This window comes from Scatophagus argus, chromosome 8, assembly GCF_020382885.2.
Source record: "Scatophagus argus isolate fScaArg1 chromosome 8, fScaArg1.pri, whole genome shotgun sequence".
In the NCBI taxonomy this organism is placed as follows: Eukaryota; Metazoa; Chordata; class Actinopteri; family Scatophagidae; genus Scatophagus; species Scatophagus argus.
In genome coordinates this window covers 16,720,756-16,732,911 of record NC_058500.1, presented here as the reverse complement: position 1 = coordinate 16,732,911, position 12,156 = coordinate 16,720,756, and the positions used below count along the sequence as shown (strand labels likewise).

Here is a 12,156-nt window from a genome sequence, read left to right as displayed (position 1 = left end):
TGTTTGCTTCCAAGGACTAGTTTTTCATTCCAGGATTAATACGTGCAAATAATACACTTCTGTCCTTGTGCATAAAAATAAAACAATGCCCATTCACACGGATCGCCCATTTATAATATTTACTCCTTTATATTGCAGTTATTCTCATTGAACTACCCAGTTAAGCAATGTTTATTTTCTTTTACTGTGTAGTTAAAAAACAAACATGAAGAATCATTTTAACAGGACTATAAATTATGTTTGTGTACCAGATTGGTTAAATATCTTTCCAATCTGACGAGTTATAATAAAGACTGCATTGTCTATTCGACCAATACAGCCAACTGTTTCATTATAATATCGTCTATGTCAGAATAAATCGTAGTAGGGCCCACTTATATTCCTTGCACTTTAACTTAAACAGAGCTGTGTTTATGATATGGATACGATTTTATTCAAGACCAGCAACCAAGCAAACCTTTGGTGTCCTCTATCTCTTTAATTTATGATATCCTAAACAAATAATCTTTAGATAAGGAAGAGAGTGCAAAATATCAGCTTGACTAAAGACATCATTTTTTGTGTTAAGTCTTGCTGTCTTTTTGTATTGTTCTACTGTAAAATTTTACAAAATCACTTGGCGACTCAAAAATTGTGGACAGTGCCTTTAAACTTTTTGCAGATACATGTGTCTTTGGTTTTAATCTTTTTGTTATTCACAACATGTGCACAGATGAAAGTCCAAAGTTCACACATCAAATTTGCGTCTGCTTCATAACGGTGATGAGCACTATTTTATCCAGGACGGAAACTACTTCACTTGTTACATTGTCCAGTGTATTAACTTTTACCACTCCTTAGCATTTGCCGAAGCTGTGTATCTTTGTTACCTTTAGGGGGCAGCACCTATCAGTCACGAGATGAAAAGTAAGACAGCCAACTTCCGATTTCCTCCTTACCTTGAAGAGCAAGCCAAAGCTACTGCTGCAATGGGAAAGCTAATTTTGTTGTGTCTGAAATTTATGATGCTATGCAGCGCTGTCGAGGCTGTGTTTGAGGATCAAGTAGGAAAATTTGACTGGTGAGAGGAATCTAGAGAATGATGAAATATGTGTGCTATTTTGAGCCATGTTTTAATGTGGACATGCTAACGCTAACACCTGTCACAGCCACTAGCTGCGACCCGGTGTGTTTGATGTGGACTTTGTTTGAAAGAGCAGGCCAAAAATATCAAATTTAATACAAGAAATTTTATTCCCTAGCACATTGCAGGTGCTGTGACCTTGTTCACAATTGTTAATTTTAGGGCACCAGTGACGTAGAAGGATGAATGAGTTACAGTAAATGTGATTGACATTGATTTTAAGCCTTTGGGTAGCGTTGTTACCAATCTGTTAATAATTAGTGTACTGGCTACAATTTTTTTTTTTCAGTTGTGTATTTTAACACCGGTGTTTGTCATATGCCTACGATGATACTGGCAACTAATAAACTAGCAAACCTTCTGATAGCTTGTTCTCTGTCTTGTTTTTCACAGGCGGCAGCAGTATGTTGGCAAGGTTCGCTTTTCCCATTTCGACACGCATGTACAGTCATCCAAAAAGGTGCTGCTGGCAACAGAGAATAATGTTTTTGCTGCGCTCAATACCAGAACTGGAGACCTCTGTGAGTAATTTGTTTATCTGTTATAAGAAGTACAAAAAGAGAAACTGCACCTCAGTAGACATACTTTGTTTTTGTGTGAGTATTTATTTATTGTCTGATACAGTCTGGCGACATGTGGATAAGACTGGACCAGAGGGAAATATAGACGCTCTTCTACAGCATGGACAAGGTGAGTTTTATCATTGCAGCAGGGATTATAGTTCCCCTGTCGAGGAAAACTCACTCTAAACTGCTCTTCTTTCCTAGATGCGGTGTTAGTGGTTGGTAATGGCCGCCTGCTGCGCTCCTGGGAGATAAATGTCGGTGGATTGAACTGGGAAGTTGTACTTGACTCTGGAAGGTGAGTGCTTCCTTGACTGGCAGGTAGTAAGTTTAGAATTTATTAAATTTGAGTTGATGTTAACTTCTTTTATTATGCATTTTAGTTTCCAGTCAGCATGTTTAATTGGACAGCAAGACAGCGTGAAACATGTGGCTGTTTTGAAGAAAACTGTCATCTCTCTCCATTACCTTTCTAATGGTCATCAGAAATGGATAGAGAATCTACCAGAAAGGCAAGTGGCCATGTTTTTGCTTAATGAACATTTTGAGTGTCTGATCTATACACACAGTGAAGTGAACTCCAAGATTTGCAGAAATCAAGATGAACATGAATTAATGGATGTGTGATGAAAAATCTGTATAACTGTCTGTCTTTTTGTCCCTACAGTGACACTGTGGATTATCAAGCCGTGTATTCCGGTGGAAATGGTGAAGTGTATGCACTGGGAGTGGTTCCCCATTCCCACATTGCTATTGTTGCTTACAGTGCAGAGGACGGAGAGATAATCAAGCAGGTAATCCCAGTCTATAAATGTTGTGTAGAATATGATGAAATAAGTTAAAACTGTGAACTAAAACTCTTTAAAATGCATCAAGTCATCTTTGCAGTATATGAACTACATCCCTCATCTCTGACTTGTTTGAATATGTTGTCTTCAGATCTCTGTTGATGCTCCGTGGCTGTCAAACATACAAGCAAGCTGTGTGGTGATTGGCAAGGGGATGCTGACGTGTGTGGACCCTTCAACTGTATCCCTCTACATGCTTGACTTGCACACGGAGTCAGAGATGAGCCAAATACTCTTGCAGGTAGCCACCAAAATAACACAAGATGTTTTATGTAAAATTACCATGTGTATCCTCTGCTCTGCTTTTGGTAGGTCCTAATTTTCCTCTTGTTTCTTTGTATTTTCTACATACAAAGTGGAACTGTCACTCTTTTTATTTCTTTTTTGTAAATGCTTTTCAAAACTTTTTCACAATGTGTTGTCATTTGTCTTCTTCTAGTCACTGGGACTTGAAGTCGCCCCTGACTTCCGTCCAGTTCTGGTGTCCACCCAGCCCAACCCAGCCCGGCAGCCGCTGTCAGAGTTCTTCCTTCAGCTTGGTCCTGAACACTATCTGCTTCTCCAGCTCAACAACGGGCAGATAGTTACACTGAGGGATTTCAAGCCTGTATATACATGTTTCTCTACCTTGCACATTGTCTCATGTATAATCCAGACTCTGACAATTAAATTACAAACTTTTCCAGCAAACGCTTTGCTTGTAAATGTTACAAAAATGTTGGAGTTAAATATCTTAATATGCATTTGTTTCAATTCATAGGCCATGCTGGTTTCATTTGCTACCACTGGAGAGAAGACTGTTGCTGCTGTTATGTCACCCAAGAATAAAACTGTGAGTAAATGTAAAAATCATACATTCAGATTTGAATTTGTAGCATGTGGTTTGCCATTGTGCTAACCATGGTGTGTATCAACAGGTTTGCTATAGTCTTTTATTTATTTCTTTGTTGATAAAAATTATCAACAAAAGGGGCAAGGGGGCAGCCGTGGCCTAGAGGTTGGAGAAGCGGCTTGTGATCGGAGGGTCGCCGGTTCGATTCCCCCACCGGACGGGCAGGAAAAATTTGGGTGTGGTGGAGTGATTAATGCGAAAAAAATGCCCCCCCCCCCTCATTAGCCGGCTGATATGGCCTTGAGCAAGGCACTTAAACCCCCGGGCGCTTGATGCTGCCCACTGCTCCTGTGTGTGTTTCACTGCATGTAATTTGCCGGGTGTTGCATGTGTGTGTTCAACTAAGGATGGGATAAATGCAGTAGTCAAATTCAGTATGTGTATGTAAAAATATATATACTGCCAATAAAGTTGATTCTTCTTTGTAATTTTATTAACCACTGTAGAAGATATAGTTATCTTCTTTCTGTCTTCTTTCCTGTAGGCATGCAGTCTGAATCTCTTTAGTGCAGAAACTGGACGCAGACTTCTAGACACAACACTGATTTTTAATTTGGACCCTAACGGTGGGAAACCAGAAAGGGTGAGTCTAAATATCATCCCTGTGATTTTGAACCACGTTTGATATATGGCTGAGGTCAAGTTGTCAGGAATATGATGATTAATATGATTCCTTTCAGAGCAGATCAGACTAGACTGGGAGAAGGCTGGAGACAATTAAAGCATTTGAATGTTAACAATTTGTTATGCACAGTTTTATTTTTATATATCGGGTTCTATTTCTTCTGTTTTCCAGCTGTATTTACAGGCATTCCTCAAGAAGGATGATGCTGTTGGCTACAGGGTCATGGTGCAGACAGAGGACCACACACTCACTTTCCTGCAACAGCCAGGTAAGGATGGCAAAAACAGGAGGATTGTCTAGTGTTTGCAAACAGAGCCTTGTCAATCTGTATTTAATGTTATCTGAAATATTGCCATGTGCTTCCTTTTGCCATGTTGTCTTTTTTTGATTGAACCACAGAGGGGCGCCAAAGGGGGGTTATTTTAAAATCTTGCTCTTAGTCATGAAATAACATACAATAATAGACAAAATAAGCAAACTTTTTTTCTGGGGTTTTGTTTTGTGAGATCTCACAAAAATAGTCATGCCTTCACCTTTTGCTTTTCATGGATTTGAATTTGTGTAGCTCTTTTCTAGTCTACTAACCACCCAAAGTGCTTTGCAGCACATGCCACACATGTACACACCTTCATACTCTGATGGCAGAGGCTGCCATTCAAAGTAATCAGAGGCTGTCTTTCACAAACACCCCACGAAATGAAAGCCGTGTTATCAGGTGTCTACAGGTAGTGAATTGTAGGGATTCACATGGGATTTATAGCTAGTAGCCGATAGCCAACAGGTGAAATAGCTTGACACTTAAATTTATGTTACTCTGTTTACTGTTCTGTATTCCAATTTCAAACTTGCAAAAGAAACTGGTGAGTCAGGTTTTGCCTTACGATAACATTTGGACATTCCACATCTTAATCATCACACATACTGCCAACATGTGTTCATTGTGGAGAACAGTCTCCTTCTGCACAAGTTCATTTATTTATTTTTTTCCTTTTCACAAGAGAGGAAAAAAGTGTTTCACATTGTAATTTATGGTAAGTGTCAATAGAAACTGCATGCTGTCCCAGGGTGTGTGAAGTGGAATGAATAATTACAGACCAGTAAAGAATCTTGTTTTCCAGGGCGTGTAATGTGGATAAGAGAGGAGGCCCTGTCGGATGTGGTGACAATGGAAATGGTGGATCTGCCTCTTACAGGAACACAGGCTGAGCTGGAGGGAGAGTTTGGCAAAAAAGCTGGTAAATGTCAACCCAGAAGCCCACTCATCTCTGCTGTCAATTAATATTCAATGTTTTATCTATTATTTTCAGTCTATCTTTGTTGTTCTATAATTTTCTTGCATTTCCTACAAAGGTATGGAAGCTGTACAGTTTCTAATTGTAGGGGTTGCTTTTTTTTGGTTATTACCTTTGAGGTTCCAACAGCAATTGATTTTTGGGTTTGTTCATTTGGTAGCTCTTTGCTTCACTTTCTGTTGTTTTTGTCCTCTTCTTATTGCTGCACTTGGATTCAGCCATTCAAGGTAAAAAAAATTGCCCTCATTCAGTGAACTTTAATGAATGGGTCTTAATGTTAAGAATCCCAGTTGTTTATTGAAAATTCATTGGACACACACTGCCTCCCATTGTTTAAGTTCACTAATAGAGTTAGTCATATAATATTACCACATAGACCTTTTTATTCCCGTTTTGTTATATTTGTCATTGATGAGAGGTAGGTCTGTGATTTGCTTGCATTAACAGTGGTACAATATCCACTGCATGAAACATCCAATAAGCTGTGATTCTCAGTTGATATCCTTAATAATGAATTCAACTCACTAAAGGTCATAAAGCAGTGCGTGTGTTCTCGCTGCCATGTGTCTAGATGGCTTGATGTCCATGGTGCTGAAGAGGCTCTCCTCTCAGCTCATCTTGCTGCAGGCCTGGGTTGCCCATCTCTGGAAGCTGTTCTACGATGCACGAAAGCCTCGCAGTCAAGTTAAAAATGATGTGACCATTGAGAACCTGTCCAGAGACGAGTTCAACTTGCAGAAGATGATGGTTATGGTTACTGCGTCTGGGAAGGTACAAGACTAAAGCTATAACCTCTCATTTAGCTTCTGTTTTGGTAGTGTTTCGGGAGAGTTGAGCCGTCTTCCAAACTTGGTGGTCAGACCAGTTTCTGTTTGTTTTGTCTATAGTCAGGCAAGCTGAAAGTGAAATGAGACACTAATAAATAGACTCCAGCAGGAGTCTCTGAAATGTTCATTTTTCCTGTACAGTTCATCCTTTGCTCTTTTTTTAGCTCTTTGGGATTGACAGCAAGACTGGCAGCATTTTATGGAGGCACTACCTGAACAACATCCCATCTAATGCAGCCTTCAAACTAATGGTTCAGCGGACTACTGCTCACTTCCCTCACCCGCCTCAGTGCACACTGCTCATCAAAGACAAGGTATCCGGGAATGAGGTCTTTGAGCTGCGTGGCTAAAGTGCCTCAGGGTGGGACTCAGTTTCATTATGTTGTGGGCCAGAAAAGCATAAATAAAACGTATGACTGTGAAATCAGCAGATCAATTTGTACCTCACACAGAGTGGGGGGGCTTCAAGAGAGAAGTTTTTACTGAGCATGGTGGAGGACTTTTTCTTCTGTAGCAGTGCATGAAAGGAAAACATTGATTTAACCTGTTTAACTGTAGGAATGGTGTGCGTGTTTGTTTTTCCCATTTCTCATTTTTTTGTTCCATTTTTAGGACACAGGCCTGGCCACACTCCATGTATTTAATCCTATTTTTGGAAAGAAAAGTCACATCACTCCACCCGCTTTACCTCAGCCAATACTTCAGTCACTGATGCTGCCTCTCATGGATCAGGATTATGCTAAGGTCTTACTTCTTGTTGATGACCAGTACAAGGTCAGTGGCAAACTCTGAACCTCCTCACCCACCAAATGGACTTTCTGCATGAACTAATAGAGATACAGACATGTTTTTTTTTTTTTTTGGTTTCTGGTTCTTTGATTCAGTCTCTCTGCCCACATACACTGCATCAGTACCATGCAATACAAACATGTGAAATTTAACTGTGTTGTTTTTTCTCCCTTCAGGGGTGAAATATTGGTCACCCAGCAACCGACTGTAAAAATGATATTCATTTATTGTTTTTCCACAGGTGTCTGCTTTTCCCTCTACGAAGAATGTAATGCAGCAGCTTCAGGAGATGGCCTCGTCCATATTCTTCTATCTTGTAGACTCCAGTCAGGGAAGACTTTTTGGCTACAGACTGCGAACGGCAAGTGAACTATTTCAATATATATTTCAGAACATCAGGTTAAGAGCTTTAGACCAGTTTTCAGACCACTGGTCTTCAGCTCTTGGTTGCTATAGATGACAACATTTCATGCTTTATTTGTATTGTTTCTAACTGCAGTGATAATTTTATTCTATATTGCAGTCAAGAAAAAGTGGTTAAGAATGCTCGACTGTATTTTACATAACAAATTCTTAAAGATCTCCTGCACCCTTGCATTAAGGCATATGAAAATGCTCTATAAGTATAAATAATTTTTTATTATTTCTTCTCCCTCAATAAAAATTCTGGAATATATAAATATGAAAATATTTTTTACTCAGGTTAAATGCTGAACACAAATTGTGTCCTACTTCACGGTTAAGTCTATTCTCAGTGTCTTTGACCTGCAGGCTTCTGGTTTCCACATCACACGTGTGGATGCTGATCAGGATTGGCCTCCAAGCTATTTGTGATGACACAAATCATGGTCGTAGGAAAGCAGATTTCCAGTGAGCTCAGAAAAAAATTATATGTTCGGCGCTGAATGTGAAAAACACCCTCATAGTGTCAGACTGCGTACACGTTCTGCGCACACGTTCTGCACAGTAAAGCTCAAACATTCAACTGCAGGAAGACAAAAAACACATTTTTGACAGGAGGGGGACTTAAATAGATTAAGCCAAGTTTTTCCTCAGGTGGAAGGAAATCAATGGAGCACTATACTTTTAGTGTGAAAGCAATTGGACATGCACAATAGTGCTTAAAATGTTCTGAGAATGAGCATTATAGCCAGATGTCTCTTGACTGTTGCTGTTCCACCATGAAATGGCACTTAAATCACAGATGGTTGGATGTTTTTGTGCTCTTAGGACTTGTCAACTGAGCTGATCTGGGAGGTTGTCATCCCAACTGAAGTACAAAGGATTGTCTCAGTCAAAGGAAAAAGGCCCAATGAGCATGTGCACTCCCAGGGCAGAGTCATGGGAGACCGTAGTGTCCTGTATAAGGTATGACAGTTTCTCCTAAAACATTACTAACTCTGTGGTTTGGAAGAAGTGTTGAGAAAGTTTAAAAATCATATTATTGCTCTTGTTGATGCTGGATTTGGTCAGTGTTGTCTCGACTTCTCCCTTTCCCACGTCAGTCAGAGGCAAAGAGTCATTCCCTGTCCTCTGATGTAGGCTGAAAACTCATCTTTCCCAAAAATACTGTACCTCATGTCACTGTTTCCCTAGTGAATCATATCCCTCTCTCCACCACTGACTCTGAGTGAAAATAAACCCTTTTTTCTACAAGGACTCCTACACACCATACTGTAGTTCCTGCTTCTAATTTTTGTGAAAAGGCCTGCCAAGGCATCGTGGTAATGTTCATTACACCCCCATCATTTGTAAGTGTGTCACAGAGTGAACAACTTTCTCCCGGCTTTCCTGCTCATAGAGCTTTTTCAGTGGTGTAGAAAAAAACATTATGAAGGTGGTACTGGAGGAAAAGGGAGTCACCAAAATCATTAGGAATCTCCAATCATCTCTCCATTGAGTGCTGAGATAACTTTCTCTGGTTCAGTGCCTCAGCTGGACTGACAGAGCAGCCGGAAACATATTTTAGGCTGCCATAATTTCATCCACGATGTATTCATTTCATCACAGAGACAACATATCTGCCAGGGCAGAATGATACCTCCCTATCAGACATAGAAAGAAGCCCCTTTAATAGTTTGTGTTTTATTGCCTGTAAATATATTTTGTAAATGATTGGGTCAAACTTTTTTTGAAATGAAGACATCCAGTGTTTTACATCTTAACATTAGTCCTTATTGAGATCATTGAGGACTGAGACTCCTATTTTGAATTGTAAATTGTGTTAAATTGATTATATTGCAAATACTCTGCGGTGTGATTCATCATGTGGCCTGTGTCCAGTTCACTGTAACACAAACGATAAATATTTGACATAATTGGCGATCAGAATATATATACAATTTTTACTTTAAGTGTTACAAATGGCGAGTGGTTGGGAAACATGCACTTGACTACAAATTCATGCCAATTGACAAAACAGGTATTTTTCAACTTTGATTAAATGTCTGTGTTTCCTTTTCACTTCTTACAGTACCTGAATCCCAATCTACTGGCTGTAGTGACCGAGAGCACAGACCTGCATCAGGAGCGAAGCTTTGTCGGGATCATCCTCATCGATGGCGTGACTGGTCGCATCATCCACGAGGCCGTTCAGAGAAAGGCCAGAGGACCGGTGCATGTTGTGCACTCTGAAAATTGGGTGGTGGTAAGTATTGTTGACTGTAAGAATACAGTGTTAGCTCTCTGCAGATGTGGAACAATGACAAGCACCAACATTGTAAATGAGCACTGAACAGCACGATGTTGAGGGGGAATGCAGGTGATGCCATGAGGGTCATTTGATCTCACTGTCCCTGTTTGACTCCACAGTACGAATACTGGAGCACCAAATCTCGGAGGAATGAATTTTCTGTAATTGAACTGTATGAGGGGATGGAGCTGTACAACAGTACCGTGTTCAGCTCACTGGATCGACCACATGCTCCTCAGGTGCTTCAACAGTCTTACATTTTCCCCTCCTCCATTTCTACCATGGAGGCCACACTGACTGAAAAGGGCATCACCAGCCGCCATCTGCTCAGTAAGTTTCTGTGACATTTAGTGCTAGAGGCTGTCTTTTATTTTGACTTTAATGTATTAGTGAGTAACTCGCCTTCTCTTGTGTATGGAAAGGTCTTTTCTGCCTGTAGCCTTTTTTTTAAAAAAATAATTTTTCTTTGCCACAGTTGGCTTGCCATCTGGAGGGATTTTGTCATTACCCAAGATGTTCCTTGACCCTCGAAGGCCAGAAATAGTAACTGAGCAAAGCCGGTGAGTCCTTCAGTCAGATTTAGTTTTAAACATTTCACCAACTTTTTGATTGTTCTCTGTCTCTCTGACTAACCTGTTCACTTGTTCTTCAGTGAAGAGAACCTGATACCATATGCACCAGAGTTGCCGATCCGTACAGAGTGGTTCGTCAACTACAATCAGACTGTATCAAGAGTGCGAGGAATTTACACTGCCCCCTCTGGACTGGAGTCGACCTGCCTAGTGAGTCACAGTACTGAAAAACATATTATGTGGTGAAGGAAGGCATTTTTTGCTTCAGCAATTGTTTGCTGGAAATGTCTTTACAGAATGATGTCTTGGAAAGTTTACAGTGGTGATCTTTATTAACTTATCTTGATTTCTTGTGCCAGTAGTTCATGGTTTTTGCTTGCCATTTAAAGTCGTATGATAAAGAACTACATCGGTTAACTTTAGGAAAGATAAGGTAATCTTAATGAATAAAATCAGAATCAGCTTTATTAGGCATGTGTACACATAAAATGAGTTTGACTCAGTTTTTAGGTTTCCCTCATTGTAATATACTTATTTATACAGTTTACAGAAAAGATAACAATAGACATATAGCTAAAAACAAGACCAACAAAACTGAGCTGGATATACAAGTGTGCATTAATGACAGTTATTTATTTATTATCATTTTTTAACATCCATAAAAACTTGAATCTCTCATTTAAATGTAAATTAAACGTAAATATGACAGTCTGACCTTTTTCATTGCAGGTGGTGGCATATGGTCTTGACATCTACCAGACACGGGTGTACCCCTCGAAGCAGTTTGATGTACTAAAGGACGACTATGACTACATGCTGATCAGCAGCGTTCTCTTGGCCCTTTTCTTTGCCACCATGATCAGCAAGCGCCTGGCAGAAGTCAAACTGCTCAACCGGGCCTGGCGGTAAAGTGACCGTCAAAATCCCATCTCTGACAGCCCCGAGGCTGCACGAAGGACCTCAGCCCGACGAGATGAGACGGCTGGGGAACGTGCCTGTAGAAGAACACAGGTCAAAGTTCAATAAGGCCCTTATGGAACTACAGGGGTGAGGGAACGGTGGGTTGGGGTGATGAAAGGAGGGATTAGTAAAGGTTTTTTCTGTTTATTTTTTAACTTATTTTCCAAGCACAAGGATTTATTTCATACTAGGATTAACTATTTTTTGTGCCATGTCATTTTGATTCAATGTTTAACTCTTAGCTGATTTTGAATGGAAACAGGCTTGGATTTAATCAACTGTGGAGTCTGGAAATTCCTACACATGTGAAAGTTAGATACCTAAACAATGTTAGTTTTTTCCAAGGTAACATTTGTGACATTTCCACTTGATTAGATTGGAGAGTGGAGAGTGATAATAAACGTGAGGGTCAGAGAAAAGGGAGACAGCAGACGTGAGCATGATTTGACCACAGTTGTATGGTTTGTACTTTTAGCCTGCTGAAGCACCATGACGTCCAGATACCATTTGGTTTGATGGTAAATGAACTGTGAATATGAAGTGTGAGGAGATTTATAACATGGACAAGAAATGGTTTTTGAAAACTTCAAAGGTTATCAAAGACTCTCCTACCAAAGGCACAGTCTCACTGTCGTCACCATCACGTTTGACTAAGGAAAATTGCCATCATTAGCCTTTATTTTCTGTACATCAGTCAACCTGCAGCTCGTATATTTCTGATCATTTTTGATCCACCACCAGGAACTACTGATTCATCATTAAAATTTCTGTCAGAACTCCAGTTTAAGTGTTTTTTTTTTTTTTTCCAAGAGTTTTCAGAAATTAATTCTTTGTAGCCTCCAAAATGTTTAATGTATTTCAAGAAATTTTTCAATTTAAAAAAATGCCTATTTATTTTTTTATTTATATAATTTAAGCACAGGATTATGTTAAGTAAGGGTTATCTGTTAACATGTAATTGCCTATTGTCAAG

The 12,156-nt window shown here is 39.7% G+C and overlaps 1 protein-coding gene across 2 annotated transcripts; it reads left to right on the top strand.

The window, feature by feature from the left end:
* The first annotated feature begins 884 nt into the window (after nucleotides 1–884).
* On the top strand, nucleotides 885–11,964 carry emc1 (ER membrane protein complex subunit 1). 2 transcript variants are annotated; one of them, XM_046396184.1, is made up of 23 exons: nucleotides 885–1,060; nucleotides 1,517–1,644; nucleotides 1,748–1,813; nucleotides 1,891–1,984; nucleotides 2,070–2,198; nucleotides 2,354–2,480; nucleotides 2,626–2,775; nucleotides 2,974–3,141; nucleotides 3,295–3,366; nucleotides 3,911–4,009; nucleotides 4,223–4,319; nucleotides 5,170–5,286; nucleotides 5,562–5,570; nucleotides 5,915–6,114; nucleotides 6,335–6,484; nucleotides 6,783–6,944; nucleotides 7,201–7,320; nucleotides 8,190–8,327; nucleotides 9,433–9,606; nucleotides 9,771–9,981; nucleotides 10,127–10,211; nucleotides 10,304–10,433; nucleotides 10,953–11,964. In XM_046396184.1, the coding sequence occupies exons 1-23, from the start codon at nucleotides 900–902 to the stop codon at nucleotides 11,130–11,132; spliced, it is 2,967 nt and encodes a 988-aa protein (XP_046252140.1). In that variant the 5' UTR covers nucleotides 885–899; the 3' UTR covers nucleotides 11,133–11,964. The 2 variants fall into 2 exon arrangements, with proteins under 2 accessions (XP_046252140.1, XP_046252141.1); XM_046396185.1 differs by lacking the exon at nucleotides 5,562–5,570.
* Nucleotides 11,965–12,156: the final 192 nt, after the last annotated feature.

Excerpts from the sequence above, each read along its gene's own strand:
- emc1 (XM_046396184.1), top strand. The coding sequence starts at position 900 with ATGAAAAGTAAGACAGCCAACTTCCGATTTCCTCCTTACCTTGAAGAG. Across the intron at positions 1,985-2,069 it reads GTTGTACTTGACTCTGGAAG|TTTCCAGTCAGCATGTTTAA; the intron begins GTGAGTGCTTCC and ends TATGCATTTTAG. Across the intron at positions 6,115-6,334 it reads TGGTTACTGCGTCTGGGAAG|CTCTTTGGGATTGACAGCAA; the intron begins GTACAAGACTAA and ends CTCTTTTTTTAG.